The following is a 14,280-nucleotide window of genomic DNA, read 5'->3' on the forward strand; positions in this document are numbered from 1 at the left end:
ATATTCATTAAATATGACATTCCAGACAGGAGGGGAACTGACAAGCATATCAGCCTGACTCACTCAACAGAATGCTCATCTTAATCCACTGATAAGCCGTGCCATGTTTGAATAATAACCTAGAAGTTTAGTGAGTAAAATTCCTACAAAGGCAAAATAATTATCTGACATAAATTTCCTTTTGCGTGGTACATGTTTGATGAAGATGTGAAACACGACGACAGACATTTGTTTTCTTTGCTGTTACCTTCGTCCATATTGTTGTACAGTGCAGCCACTCCTACTGGTCTCCTGTTTGCTGTCCACACCTGACCTTCAGCCATCGCATGACATCAGTAGCTGCTATAGCATCTTAATTAACACAGAGATGCATATACACATATAATACTTTGCATACATGAATAAAAATACACTTGTCACAACACCAAGAGGAAGACTTTGGCAAGTGGCAAGTGTGTATTCATATTTGTATCTAAACCCGTGTTTAACCATGAGTTTGTTGACATTTATTTACAGCCTCTGTGTCACTTCCCTTCCTACGACAGTTCTGTTCCTACATTAGTAAATCGGGATATTTAAAAATCTGCAAAGATGATATAAAAAATTGGCTTTATTTATCTATGTTTTCTGTTAATAGATTTAAGCGTCCGGGGCTGTTAAGCTTCTTAATACCCACATCTATCATCTAGGCTGGAGAATGGGAGAGAAAACAGATAATAGTGTAAACACAATAAAAGATGTCCTTGCCTTGTAATCTCAGATTTCTGAGTATATTTCTGCTGAGGAAAGCCGTCACTCTAACAGTTTGCAGTTTGGTTTGTGTAGCTTTTAAATAGCCAGAGATCCAAGACTGTACTCCAACACATGAAAAGGTAAAAAGTGATTTAGCCAATAGCTAGATCCAGCCAAGCATTAAAAGCAGCCAAATTAATCTTAAGGAGCATCCATAAAATTCACATTTAAACAGTACAAGGACACAAAAGTTTGAGTTAAATAACCCCAGTTTCTTTTCTTAAAAGACTTGCAAAAGACTGCATTTAGCATATTGCCAGAATTTTGACCTGAGGAAAACCATAGAGTGATTTAAGTTTAAGAAAATAAATGGCCGACTTTCTCTACATGGCCAAAGGACAAAACCAGCCTAATTTTAGAAGTGTCTCTTGGCTGGAGAATGCATTAGTATTCACATGCAGGGATGCAAGAACAGAAACACACACACACACACAGATGTGTTGACATGTCACAGCCATGAATGCCATAACATTTGTGATCTCTCATCTTTGTAATGTAAGAGAAGGATAGAGAGAGAAGAAGACGGAGGGTGGAGGATGCATTATGACAAAGTGCATTGAAGCTAATTTGAATTAAAAATTCATCTTGACCCGTTTGGGAAAATCAACCATGCGTGCAGTGTTTACTTGGCTTAGCCACACTCTTCTTTTGTACCTATCCCCCCAATCCTTTTATAGTGTCTCCTTGCATCATATCCCTTCATTGCTAGAAGCCCTAATTTAAAGCCTTGAATTAAAAATCCAGGAGAGCAAACCCATATAACTTTATTATGGCCTCAATGCTTTAATGTGCTGTAGTAAAAAAAAAAGTTACACAGGCACCACTTTAATGTGCTCTATTCATTAATTGCAGAATACAAATTGGGGAACTCGGAATTCTAAAGTTTATTACATTATTTATTTTGTTTCCAAATCAGGTCCTTAGTTGAAAGAGGGTAGAATTAATCAAAAGTTACAGTGCATATGTAATTTTAAAGAGGAAGAGTTCAGTTTCATGGATCACAGCCTCGTGGTGGATTTTTCTAGATGCAGTGTCATTGTGGCCTTTACATAGTGTCGTTTCAAACGGTGGTTTCACAGCTCAACAATAGCCAATTATAGGTGTGATCTCCATCCTTTCTGCTTGTTAGTTAATTGCAATTATCAGAAGCCAATGTTTGATATAATAATGCTCTGTTTGAAAAAAAAAGTGGTGAAAGCTTCATAGAGCCACGGGAAACTGCAGTTAGGAGATGACTGACTGATCCATTATAATATAAAAGTTTCAAAAGTGCAGTTTTAGGTAAATATCCTGTTCATGACAGTGCACTTCTTCACAAACTAATTCAGTAAGTAAATGATGACTAGCTGAAACAGCAAGTCCGATAATTAAAGTTGTTTGATGCTTCTGGCTTTCAGAGAGCCCTCCAGTGTTTACATCGACATTTATTATAATGCTTTTTTGTTCTATGCATTCTGCAATAACTATATATTATATTAAATATTTTTGGGCAGAAATGTGAACCTATAGGTGCTGATAGTAATTTTTATGTCAAGAGTCACAATCATATACTAACATGTATAGACTATTCAGCCTGAAAATAGATTTCAGTGGCTGAAAATAGAACGTGTGTATGTTCATGGGGGCAGGGACTAAACTGGTAGCTAAACATGGCAACAGCACAATGAGATGGGTTTTAATGTTATTAAGGAACAATTGATTTGCATGAGTACTTTCACTTTAAGGAAATTTTGAAAGTAAGTACTTAAGACTTTCACTTAAGTAGAGGATTGACGATGTAGCACATCTAATTTTACGTAATATGTGTGCTAGTATTGTAGTATTGTATTGTATTGTATTGTTGTATTCTTGTAATTTCTCTGCTTCTCCAAGCAGCTTCATCAGGTCTAACTGTTTGGTAGGGAAACATGGTTTATATGTGGTGAAGGGAGCTCGGTGGGTGGGTCTGTGTGAAACAATAGCTCTAAATGTCTCCATATTTACCTATGTTGGTCTGACAAGCTTCAGTACTTCCTCCACCACTGTAATCAACCAAATGTGGTGTTTTTTTCCATGATTCCATATTGAAATTATTCAAAATATATTTTAAACTCATGCATAAGTGTATATTAGAGTGCTTCAAAGCAAACCAGTAGGTGTTGTTTCTACATTCAAATGGCTGTGATATCTCTTGGGGCATCTTAATGAAGATGCCCTGAGAAGCCCACGTCACATGCTTGAGATGTTGAAAAGTTCAGATGTGAGTCAGGACACAACAATTCATCCTCAAGCACCTCTCTTCATCAGCGAGGCATTCTAAAAGTATTATTATTGCTGAAGGATCCTGCTGAGGGAAGCACTTGTGACAACAGAGGAGATCCTGTCAGGAAGTGATTATTTAAATCAGTGCATCAATTAATATGTCTGCCTAACGAGGAGCCCTGCTGTTATTGGTGACAGCAGAATTACTTTGGTGTTATGAAGCATTTGGAGAAGCAAATTAATTGGTACAAAAGTACTTCTTTCACACAGGATTGACACTTGCTACCTGCAGACTAACAAGATGAACAGAAAAAAGATCAGATAACAACTCAACAAAAGCATACATTTTTCAATACCTCAGATTGTGGCATCACTTTCACCAAAATAAAAGCGCCAGATAAGACCACTGACATTTATGCAAAATGTGTGGATTTTATGAGGATTGATGTAGAGACCTTCTATTCTCTTTTGCTTTTTTCCCTTTTCACTGCTGTCAGTGTTAACAAGCGTTAAGAACAAACACATGAGATGTGACTAGAGCTGTAATAAGCCTTTCTTGCATTTCATAGTTTTGAGGATTACTGACTGACACATTAATTAGAGTGAAACTCCAGAACGTTTTAGCATAGATGAAAACTCATCTACTGCTACATTACATCACTGTTTGTCGGCTTTAAGGAAATCAGTAAATATAACTAGCTATAGTAGCAGCTCTCCTAGCAGTCTTATGAATCAAATTACCTTTGGCCCTGCTGTCTCAGCTTCTTTTTGTTACTTTTCTCCCCGTGTGAGCACTCATTACAACTCTAATGTAAAAGGAGGTGTGAGCCACAATGCTAACATGTGGAAATAACTGCATTAGTCGTGGATATTTATTGACTGCAACTATGACTAAAACCTGACACCTGGGGTAGCTATATGTTTTCTGTATTTATATGCCCCAATATTTGCCTTTGCATAAAAGTCGGATCTGAACTTGGTATCGGCAGATACTCCAAATCAAATAACTCGGACTCCAGGGCAAAAAAACCTGATCAGGACATCCCTAGACTCAGCTACACATTTCATCCATCTTTGTTGTCCTCAAACATGTTTCAAAAAACTGCAGTTCATTCAACGGCCACTTGAGGCTGGCACTTCAGCTTTCTTTCTGTCCACTTTTCACCCATCCATTCATCTTCTAAAACTTAATCTATCAGAGTTGTGGCAGCCATGGGGGAACAGACATGTCTAAACCTCTTGGGGCGATCCCCAACAGCTCCCAGGCCAGTCGGGCGATGTAATGCCTCCAGCGCGTTCTGGGTCAGCCTAGGTCTCTGCCTGGTTCACTTCCGCAGGTAGATACCAAGTTCTAATTATTTGGAGAACAAATTATGGGATCATTTGTTATATATTATATTATAGGAGTACTGCATTTGCCTTCACTAATGCAGCTGCTCTCCTGCAGTTTGTTAAAATATGTCAGGTACATTATCATATTTCTCCACTTCCTCTGGATGAAGTTTTGACACTTTTGACAGGTCTGACTATCACTTAAGCTGCCCATTGCCTGCAGTTTCTATGTCCCCTTCTGAGAAAACAAGAAGAGAAATTTCTGTGAATTAAAGACAAATCTTGGAAATATGCTGACCTGCAGTCATGTTGGAAATCTGCTGTACAAGCTGTATTATAGAACATGAGCTGAACAGCCAAAGAGAACTAGCGAGATGCCTGAGACAGCAACTAGCACAGCACATCTCCAATTTAAACAAGCTTCATTTATCTGTACTTCTCAAAGTTAAACCCTCTTTTTTCTCTTTCTTTGATTCCCCTCTCACCATGCTTATCCCACCTCTAACTGTCACCACCTCCTTCTGCTAAGTCTTTGCATATATTTGTAACACAGTCATGCACTCACACACCTTCCTTTAGCTTTTGGCAACACAATTCTCAATTGCCTTTTCGCACTGTCAGTGCAGGAGTGAGAGGCTTAAGGAGATAGAGTTGGACAGGATAAAGACAGTCAGAAAGAGATGAGAAAAAGACCTTAATCCCAGATTGATAGCTGCTAATAAAGTTTGATTATGACTGACAAGGCACTCTGGGTTTCTAATTGACACTTGTAATAGCCTGGGCGCCGAGACAGTGAAGGAAAGGTAGAGAGAAAGAGAGCCAGACAGGGGAGAGAGAGAGAGAGAGAGAGAGAGAGAGAGAAAGAAAGACTTTCCTTTATGGGTTCAGCAGGAGCACATCAGAGGCTAAATCAGAAAATGAGGGGAACAAGGATGCTCAAAATGCAGCTGCAGCCATGACCATTGAGGTTAATTTGTCAGCTTTACAAGCAGATTCATCAACTTTTCAGTCCTCCTCAAGTGCCGCACGTAGTGCCTTCACTTAGTAAAGTATATTTCACCTGTACATTTTGTACTTTATGTTATTGATATAGTAACTACATCAGCTTTTCTCCCTGTTGTTAACACACAGTTCTTCAAATGTCTCACTGTGTGTCAGTGACTGCAGTGCATTTTAAACTGTACGATCACTGATGTGGTTGGTTTTGGATCCTTTCTTTATCACCTGCAGTATTACTGTCAAAGTAATCTATTAGAAAAACTGTTGTATTATATACCAGCCACTGCTAACCTGCTCCAGACAAGTGCCTTTCTTCTATGCACTCCACATATCCTTGTATATTGCGTCTACAGAAGTGAAAATGCATTAATTATTCATCTGAAACATTTCACGTTATTTAAGTCTTCTTTCTGGATTGTGTCTATTGCTGAACTACACTCCTAGCAAACACCTTCAAACATCTCTGTTCTAATAAAACACTGGTGTCACAGCAACACAAAACTTGAGATGCTCTAGTTCGGAGTTCAAATCCCTTTGTGGTTGTTGAAGCTAAACCTTCATGCACTAATGGTTCTGTAAGGAGCTTTGGATAAAAGACATCGACCAGATGGTAACTTTTATGTGGTGTGAATGTTCTTCTGTCATGAATTCTAACCACCTCTTTCTCTCTTTCCCACTGCCTCAGGTTCAGAAATGGTGGAGGCTCAGTGTCAGAGGTTTGAGGTGAGGAGCACCGATGGGGAGAGAGTCCTGTTCTCTGCGGATGAAGAAGAGATCAGCATCGGCACTGAGAAACTCAAAGTCACAGGTAAGAGCGTAACACAAAAATGATGTAGCTACAGTTGTTTATTTATTTAAGGATATGTTAAGATTAAATGTCACAAGTTCTCACACTCTGGCACTCAGACGTCCACATTTCATGATTTATTAAATGGCCGACATAGCTGGACAAAGTGTGAGCTCTGATGAATTTTAAATAACGAGGTTATGTGAGGATAAACTCGTGGAATACCTACACACACTGTAAGCAGTTAAACAGAGTGCACTTGATGAAAGCAGTGAAACAAGATACGGGTCAGCAGGCAGAGCAGTTGTTTTTTCCCAGAATGGAGAAAAAGGCCAGATAGAAAGGGGAAGAGATGAGAGGTTTGGGTAAAGCCAGGTCATATAACTGTGCAGACGAAAAGACTAAACACTTTCTGTAGAGTCCGAGGGAGAGAAGAGACTCTAATTTAGTCTTTCTCTCTCTCATTAAATAAAATGGAGAGCCTGAATGGAGGCTGAAGATAGGTTTCTGTGCATGTTTCCTTCAAATGTTATTTTATGTTTTTTTTTTTGTACAAAAGAACAGACAAATTCAAGGTGAACACATGTGCGCGCACACGCACACTGATATGGGCGATTTAGGAGATTTGTCCATTAGATGATCTCTGAAGGAATAGGGGAGCAGAGGATGGAGGGTGGGGGAAGGAGGTGGTTGTCTCCAGGTGATGTTGTTGCTGTCATTTCCTGTTTGGTGGAGGAGAGAGAATAGCAAACACAAATCCATTCAGTTCATCCACTTGAGCCTGCTGGAGTCTATTGCGTACATTTTACACTAGATTAAAATGATCTTTGTAATTACAAATAACATTTCCACAAACTGTTTCCTTTGAAAGGTGCAAAGGTAATAAATGAGAGTGAGTCCATTATGACCTGTGTTGGTTCTGATGCACTGGCTCTGCTTTGGAAACACTTCATGGGTATTGTGCACCAGAACAGGTGCAACCCAACAATCTCATGAAGACAGCAGCACATAACAATTCAAAACTTGCGGTGGCAGTGAATGCCAGTAGTAACACAGGCATGGTGATTACCATCATTGTATGGAGCTGCAATCAAATAAGGCCACACACAATTAGGTTTACCCTTCACTGCCATCATCACCATTGTTGACAGAACCTGGAGCTTTTTTTTTTCCATTTTGCCTTTTTCTTCCCTCTGATTGGCAGCTGCACATAGACACATGTGTGCTGTGTTCTCAAGGCCTTGGACTTAAAACACAGCATTATCCTCCAACCATGGATCTTTTGTAGTTTCTGCTGCACCTTTTTTGGAAATTTGGGTCTTATCCTCCCCACAGGACCCCTTGAAGTCTTTTGGAATTACACTTGGCATGTGCAAAAATCCTCTTTGTTATCTCTGGGGCTGCCAATGAGTTTGTCAATGCAGTATTACATTTTGGAGCTGTGCTGAGCTTTCAACTTGTCTGCTACAGTCTCAGCAAGAGCCACGAACAAGCATCTGTTCACAGCTGCAGAGGTGGCTGCTGGACATGGGGGGTTAAATGCTGCATTATATCAGAGCCAGCGTTTAATATGCTCATCCTGCCTGTGAGTTCTTTGCATTAGGAAAGGGGCATTTTCACTGAGCATACAGAATAGAAAAGAATACAAACAACTTTGTATGGTTCTGAAAACATTATTAAATGTGTAAAACGTTTAGTTAGCACAGACTAACAGTCTGTAATAGAATAAATACACTGCTTACCTCCCCATCCCACACTTCATCTTTCTCCTGACATTATTACATGCTTCCTTGCATATACTACAAATAGTATTTGAACATACCTTCTGTGACACACAGCAGATCAAAGCGTTGCGTTTAAGCATCTTAAGTGTCTACTACGGCACAGAGAAACGCATGATGCAAGATTGTGCCATGTTTAAAGAATTCTTTGCTCTGTTTTCTTCCTTTAATCCACTCTTATCTCCTCCACAGGGAATGAAGGAGTGGTGTTCAGCCATTCTGTAGAGACATCACATGTAAGAGCAGAGCCCTTCCAGGATCTAAAGTAAGTATAATCTAATGAACGCGCATTCGTATGGGTGTGTTTTAAACAAGCGATCTGGCACTTTTGTCCACTTGAAAAGTTCTCCTTGTCGTTAATATTTTACTGGTGGTAGACTATTTACGAAGTGTATGTTCTCATGGATAATTGCCTAGATAGAAACATAAAAAAATGTGAAGCTGCTGAGTTAGGGAGCTAGCTGGTCCTGCAGTAGAGCATGCTCATGGCATGTAATCACCTCAGTGCAGAAAGATGTATGCTGGCTGATTGACAGTCTGACAGGTCTGACAGGGAACAAAAGCCCCTCTGGCTACAGGGGGTCAGGTTGTTAATAAGTGGAGTTTTCCACTGATACATGCACTGAATGCATGTAGTGCAGAATATATGATAATTAAAACAGGAATTAAAACACTCTCTAATATATAAGATTCTGTTATATAAAATATTACATAAATAGTTAAATTAAATTATATAAATCAACATTTTAATGCAACTTTTTTAATGAACTCTCACTATACACTATAATAATAATATGATAATGTCTGTGTACTGTACAGATTATAAATAACCTGGAATGGAGAAACCTTGCTCATTGCAAAGATATATTATTGTTCCATGGACAATGTCATTGTTGACCAACAGCTTTACATGTTATCACAGCCTGTTGGGTCAAATGTGCCGTCCAATAACAGTTCAGTGCACCAAAAGGACTCAAAGAAGCAAAGAGTGGGCTTTTATGTCAACCATTGGGTTACAAAAATCATCTAAAATAAACAAACCAACAGAGGAGGAGGATTAGGGCCACTGGAAAAAAATGCCATGGCTTTTTCTGATATTAAACCCAAAATTGACTTTACTTTACCCCGCCCTCCTTACTGTTGCTGTGCCTGGCAAGCTTACACACACTCTGCATAAGCCAATATGTCAACAATGCTAGCAACAGATATCCCAAAGGGAATTATCAGCAATTTTTGGAAGACTAGTATAGTATCTGAATGAGCCAGGCAGAGGGGACTGCAGTATGCTTTTGAGGGGTATATCCATGAGACAATATCATCATAATTAGTATATTTTAGTATGTAGCCTTAATAATTCTTATAAAAGTAAGAGCTGCCCACCAGATAGCAATAGCAATTGAATGAACTATCGAATGAACTTTTATCCTGCTTTTTATTTTAGCAAACAAAATGCTTAAATAGATTTTAGAGTGTTCGAATGAGCCTCCATGTCGCCATTGATTGAATGTTTAATTGATGCATATTAAACAACTGACTTTGCATTAGTACTAATCCAAATTGGCTAGCTAGCCATAGTGGCTAGATCACTAACAACACAACTTAAAAAAGCTTACCAGGCTTCCGGTTGCTAAGATATGATAAGCTAGTAGATGTTCTTTGGAAGTAGTTTCCGTAGGCTGAAATCTAATTTGTATGATTTTTTTTTCTTTGTTACCTAAGTCAAGTCATTTTAGCATTGTCAGATGCCATTAGGTTGAAGTGGCTTTTGGCCAGAATGGAAAAAAATACAAACAGCGAAGACAGAAGGAAAAGAGGTGAAGACTGAGAAAAATGATAGAAGTTGAACAAATGATCCTGGTTAAGAAGATGCATTGAATGCCTGGCACAGGGCAAAGGAGTAGATGGAGAGATGGGGGAACAGATGCAATTGACTGGACTGAGGAAGCATAAAAGGAAAGACACTGAGATTAGACACTAAACAGGACAGATAGAGGAGGAGGCAGGGCTGGGGTAAGCATGATGAAGAGGACAGTCAGGAGAAGAAAGAGGCTGAAAGAGGGAAGGCGTTCTCAAGGAGAGGATGAAAGTTGGTGTAAAGAGGAACAGACTGAAAACCCCTCTCTCCTGCAGAGAGTTGTAGCTGCAGAGACACCAAAATATGAATATATTCAAGATGTTCAAAAAAACTCCCTTTGAGTTAAAAGGATGTTAGAAATCTTTAAAAGTAAGGGTTTTTTTGCTGTTTTGACAAGTTTTGGTATCAGAAGTACATTTTCGTAGATTTTGGTTGCTTGAACATAAATGTTCCAAAGCAGGCAAACACATCATGTTTATCCTGCAAAGCTGCTGCACTGGTCTTAAAGTGTTGAGGTGAACTGTACATACATTTATAATTTGGTAAATCTTGTTCCCCATTTTTGTATGTAATCAAGTGTGATTTACACACACTTGATTTAGTTTTAGCTGAAGGCTGAGAGGGGTTTCTTTTTGGCTCAATATATCTAGAACCCCCTATCTTGTAATTGCCAAGTGTGGAGTTACAGAGATGTCTTTGCTAGTATTTGATTTTTCTATTCACTCACAAAGAAAAAACATGTGCCAGACAAAAAAATAGTTTCAGAAGCAGACAGATATTGAAATTACTTGACACAGAGGTATGAGCTGGGTGGACAGGGAAAGACAAAAATGGCTGAAAGCAAAGTGAAATTCGTGGTAGAGGAAATAGGACCCCATGCTTTCTCAGGGATCAAAGGAGTGGAGCAGGGGGAGGGATTCTGCGGAGTAGGTGAACTAAAATGAGTTAGATTAGCTGACGGAAAGGGAGAAGTGATGGGGAGATGTGTGTGTGTGTGTGTGTGTGTGTGTGTGTGTGTTTAGCTTGGTGGGGATGGAAAGATACAGAGAGAAGGAGCAGTGAGAACACTGGGTCAATGGACGGGTCAGTGCAGATAAGTAAGGTGATGAAACCTATGGTGAAGGCCTAAGTTGAAGAAACTGAAAAGTAAGCACTCCGGTAAATGGTGTAGTAAATACTTCAATACAGCAAGCCCTAACATTTGAGCTCTTTTAATTTCCACCCTGTATTAACTGATTAACAGGCATGTGGAGCGACATGAAACAAATGACAGCAAATTATTGCTGTTTTAAAAAGCACTTTATGCATCAGTGTTTCTCGAATTGACCTTATCATCATCAGTGTCACCACCAATAAAACTGTCTCTTAACAGTGTTGACGTTCTGACATTGAAAACAATTATTACCCACATTCACTCAACCACTGATCACACACACAAAGTGACATAAATGTAAACATATCATTAAAAGAAATACATGCAACCCAGCAGCCCATTAACATGCTTAATAGGTGGACATGTTATTAAACATATGGCATGCACGAAGTGAAACCACACAGAACATTGCAGTGTGCAGCCATGTGAATGCACCAAAGACAGGAAGTGAGTGACGGTAAATGGATGCACAGATATTGCACTGACCTCTCCACTGCATCGGATAGTAGGTTAATGCAAGCCATAGAAAAATAACAATGATCAAGAAGGTGATTACATGCTTCAAATGCCTCCCTGTCATTACCTGTCAAATAGTAGGGAAAGAAACAATGGACTGAAGCATAGCCATTATAATGATGCCTTTAATTGAGGCATATTCAGGAGGAAGAGGTATTTCATTAATAATACTAGTAGAGATGGTGTCTGTTACGGACCCCTGGTCCGTTTGGATGAGAGTGACGTGTGTGTGTGTGTGTGTGGGTGTGAGAGAGAGTTTGGAGGTGGGGCCCCGAGTCAATGAATGGGAGTGAATGTAGGCGGGGCCCATGCAAACTGGATCTTCTTCTTCTTCACGATTGGCTGGCTACGAGACTCCTCCACCAATGTTCGTTCTGCAATCTGGGCGGCCGCTACAAAGCCTCGAAGCACTACATCTCGGCGGAGACTGCTAAAGAGAGGGTTGCCGCGCGTGTGTGTGTCTTTCTCCCCAGCGCAACAGAGGTGTCTGTTGCGCTGACTATGGTCGTTACGACGTGTGCTTTAACGTTGAGACTGTTTGTGTAACTTTGTGCTGCCGCTCTCAGTGAGTAAGTGACTTGTGCTGTGTTTCTTTTTGAATGGATTGTCCTCGCTCGTACGAACGAGTAGATTTATGTTACTGTGTTCCTGCCCTTTTAAAACCACCCCTACTGGCCTGTGAGTGTTTACCAGCATTTGTTAGTCCGCTTGACTAGAAGGGGGGGTTTTTTCTGAGTTTTCCTTGTTAGCACTGCCTTGCCGTGCCTCCGCTCATAACGAGTAGATTTGTGTTTGTTTTAAAATGACCAGTTGACCTCCGTGTGTCAAACCCGCATTGAAATTGTCCTTTTTTTTGTTTTTTTGTTCTGTGGCGTGGCTGGACCTTTTGTCCCCCGCTCTTGTTTTGTAATTTTCTTGTTTAACCCAAGTAAAGAACCGTACCGCAAACCACTGGCTTCCTTTCATACCTAACGCAAACAGGTTGATTGTCCACATCCCCCCCCCAGCCCCTAGACTTCAGTGGGGAGATGTGACAAGTGGGGGCTCGTCCGGGACCTATATATATAAAAAAAAAAAAAAAAAAAAAAAATTTTACTATCCGGTGTGTTTGCTGGCGGTATTTCATTACTTGGCGTTTACAGAGTGTAGCCACCACGGATCCTGAGCCTTACTGATTAACATGGCCGCTGGAGAGCTAGAAAGTTTTTTTGTTGCCCCTTCTGTAGAAGCGCTCCTTAAATTTAAGAAGGAGGATTTAATAAAAATTGCTGCAATCTATGAGATTGTTCATCCTAGCCAAATTAAAAAAAAGGAATTGCAAACTCTTATTGAGAACAGACTGGTGGAGTTGGGAGTTATCGTTCCAGCACAGGCAGACCCTGTGGCTGAGAGTGGCGTGCCTGGTGAACAGGGCGCCGAGGCTGGCACTGGGCGGAGGAATGGGGACGCAGTCGCTGCCGCGGCCTCGCTGTGCAGTGGAGCAGCGGGTGAGCTGAAAACCCCGTTTACAATTCCCCGCTATGATCCAACTTCTCCTGAGAGCAGTGCTAGTTCACGTCTGGATGCTCGGCTGAAAGTACGCCTGGCTAGACTACAATTGGAAGCTCAAGAGAGAGCGGAAGAACGGCACTTTGCATTGAGAAAAATGCAGATTGAGGCTGACAAAGCTGTCAGATTACGTCAACTGGAGTTGGAGGCCAAAAGCAGCACATTACAATCGGTGCCAGCCGGTGCGGTATGTGAACCTTTCTCCACCACCTTCGACATTACTAAATATATTGCTCTAGTTCCCATATTTCGGGAAGCTGAAATAGACTCATATTTCTCCGTTTTTGAACGAATGGCTAATGCACTGAAGTGGCCCAAAGAATTTTGGACATTATTGTTGCAGTGCAAGTTAAATGGTAAGGCTCAGGAAGTCGTGTCAGCACTCCCTGTGGAGGACAGCACAAAGTATGACATTGTGAAAGCTGTAATTCTGAAAGCGTATGAGTTGGTGCCTGAGGCATATAGCCAGAAGTTTAGAAACTCCAGGAAAACGTCTGCTCAAACATATGTCGAGTTTGCTCGAGACAAGAGTATTCTCTTTGATCGTTGGTGCAGTTCAGAAAAGATAAACGATCTTGCCGCAATGCGTGAATTAATGCTATTAGAAGAGTTTAAGCGTTGTTTGCCAGAGCGGATTGTGACACATATTACAGAACAAAGGATAGGCTCACTGGCTGCGGCGGCGGTTACCGCGGATGAGTATATTCTTACACATAAAGCTTTCCCCGCTGTGATCGGTAATAAAGAGCGTTCTGCTGGGGGACCCCGTGGTTCTACCGGGCTAGTCAAATCCGGTCCCTCTAAAGAGGAGCGTGAATGTTATTATTGCCATAAAACTGGACATGTTATCGCCAATTGTTTGGCTGTCAAACGCAAAGAGAACGCCGCTCTGACCCAGCCCAAGCCTGTAAGTCTAATAAGCAGCAGAATAGTTGAAGACAGAACATCACCCGAAAATGTTGACTCCTGTTTTGAACCGTTTCTATTAGACGGCTTAGTGTCACTTGTGGGGGCCGAAACGAAACCGCAACCGATACGCATCCTACGCGATACCGGGGGATCACAGTCCTTAATCCTCGCAAACTGTTTGTCCTTCTCGGAGCAGACAGCAGCTGGCTATAGCACCGTCATTCAAGGTGTCGAGATGGGGTATGTTCCGCGTCCTATCCACTATATTCGACTGACATCTGATTTGATATCTGGGGTATTTCCTGTTGCAGTTTGTCCTGCGTTACCAGTAAGGGGAATACAAATGCTGTTATGCAATGACATAGCG

General features: G+C 40.7%; 1 protein-coding gene across 1 annotated transcript in view; it reads left to right on the forward strand.

Annotated features, from left to right (window-relative positions):
• Nucleotides 1-14,280, forward strand: part of sgcz (sarcoglycan zeta) — a 130,293-nt gene that overhangs the window by 72,019 nt on the left and 43,994 nt on the right. The window contains exons 4-5 of the mRNA XM_028405102.1: nucleotides 6,050-6,172; nucleotides 8,125-8,197. Of these exons, the coding sequence (XP_028260903.1) occupies nucleotides 6,050-6,172; nucleotides 8,125-8,197 (196 nt within the window). The remainder of the gene's footprint in view (nucleotides 1-6,049; nucleotides 6,173-8,124; nucleotides 8,198-14,280) is intronic.

This window comes from Parambassis ranga, chromosome 1 (assembly GCF_900634625.1).
Source record: "Parambassis ranga chromosome 1, fParRan2.1, whole genome shotgun sequence".
In the NCBI taxonomy this organism is placed as follows: Eukaryota; Metazoa; Chordata; class Actinopteri; family Ambassidae; genus Parambassis; species Parambassis ranga.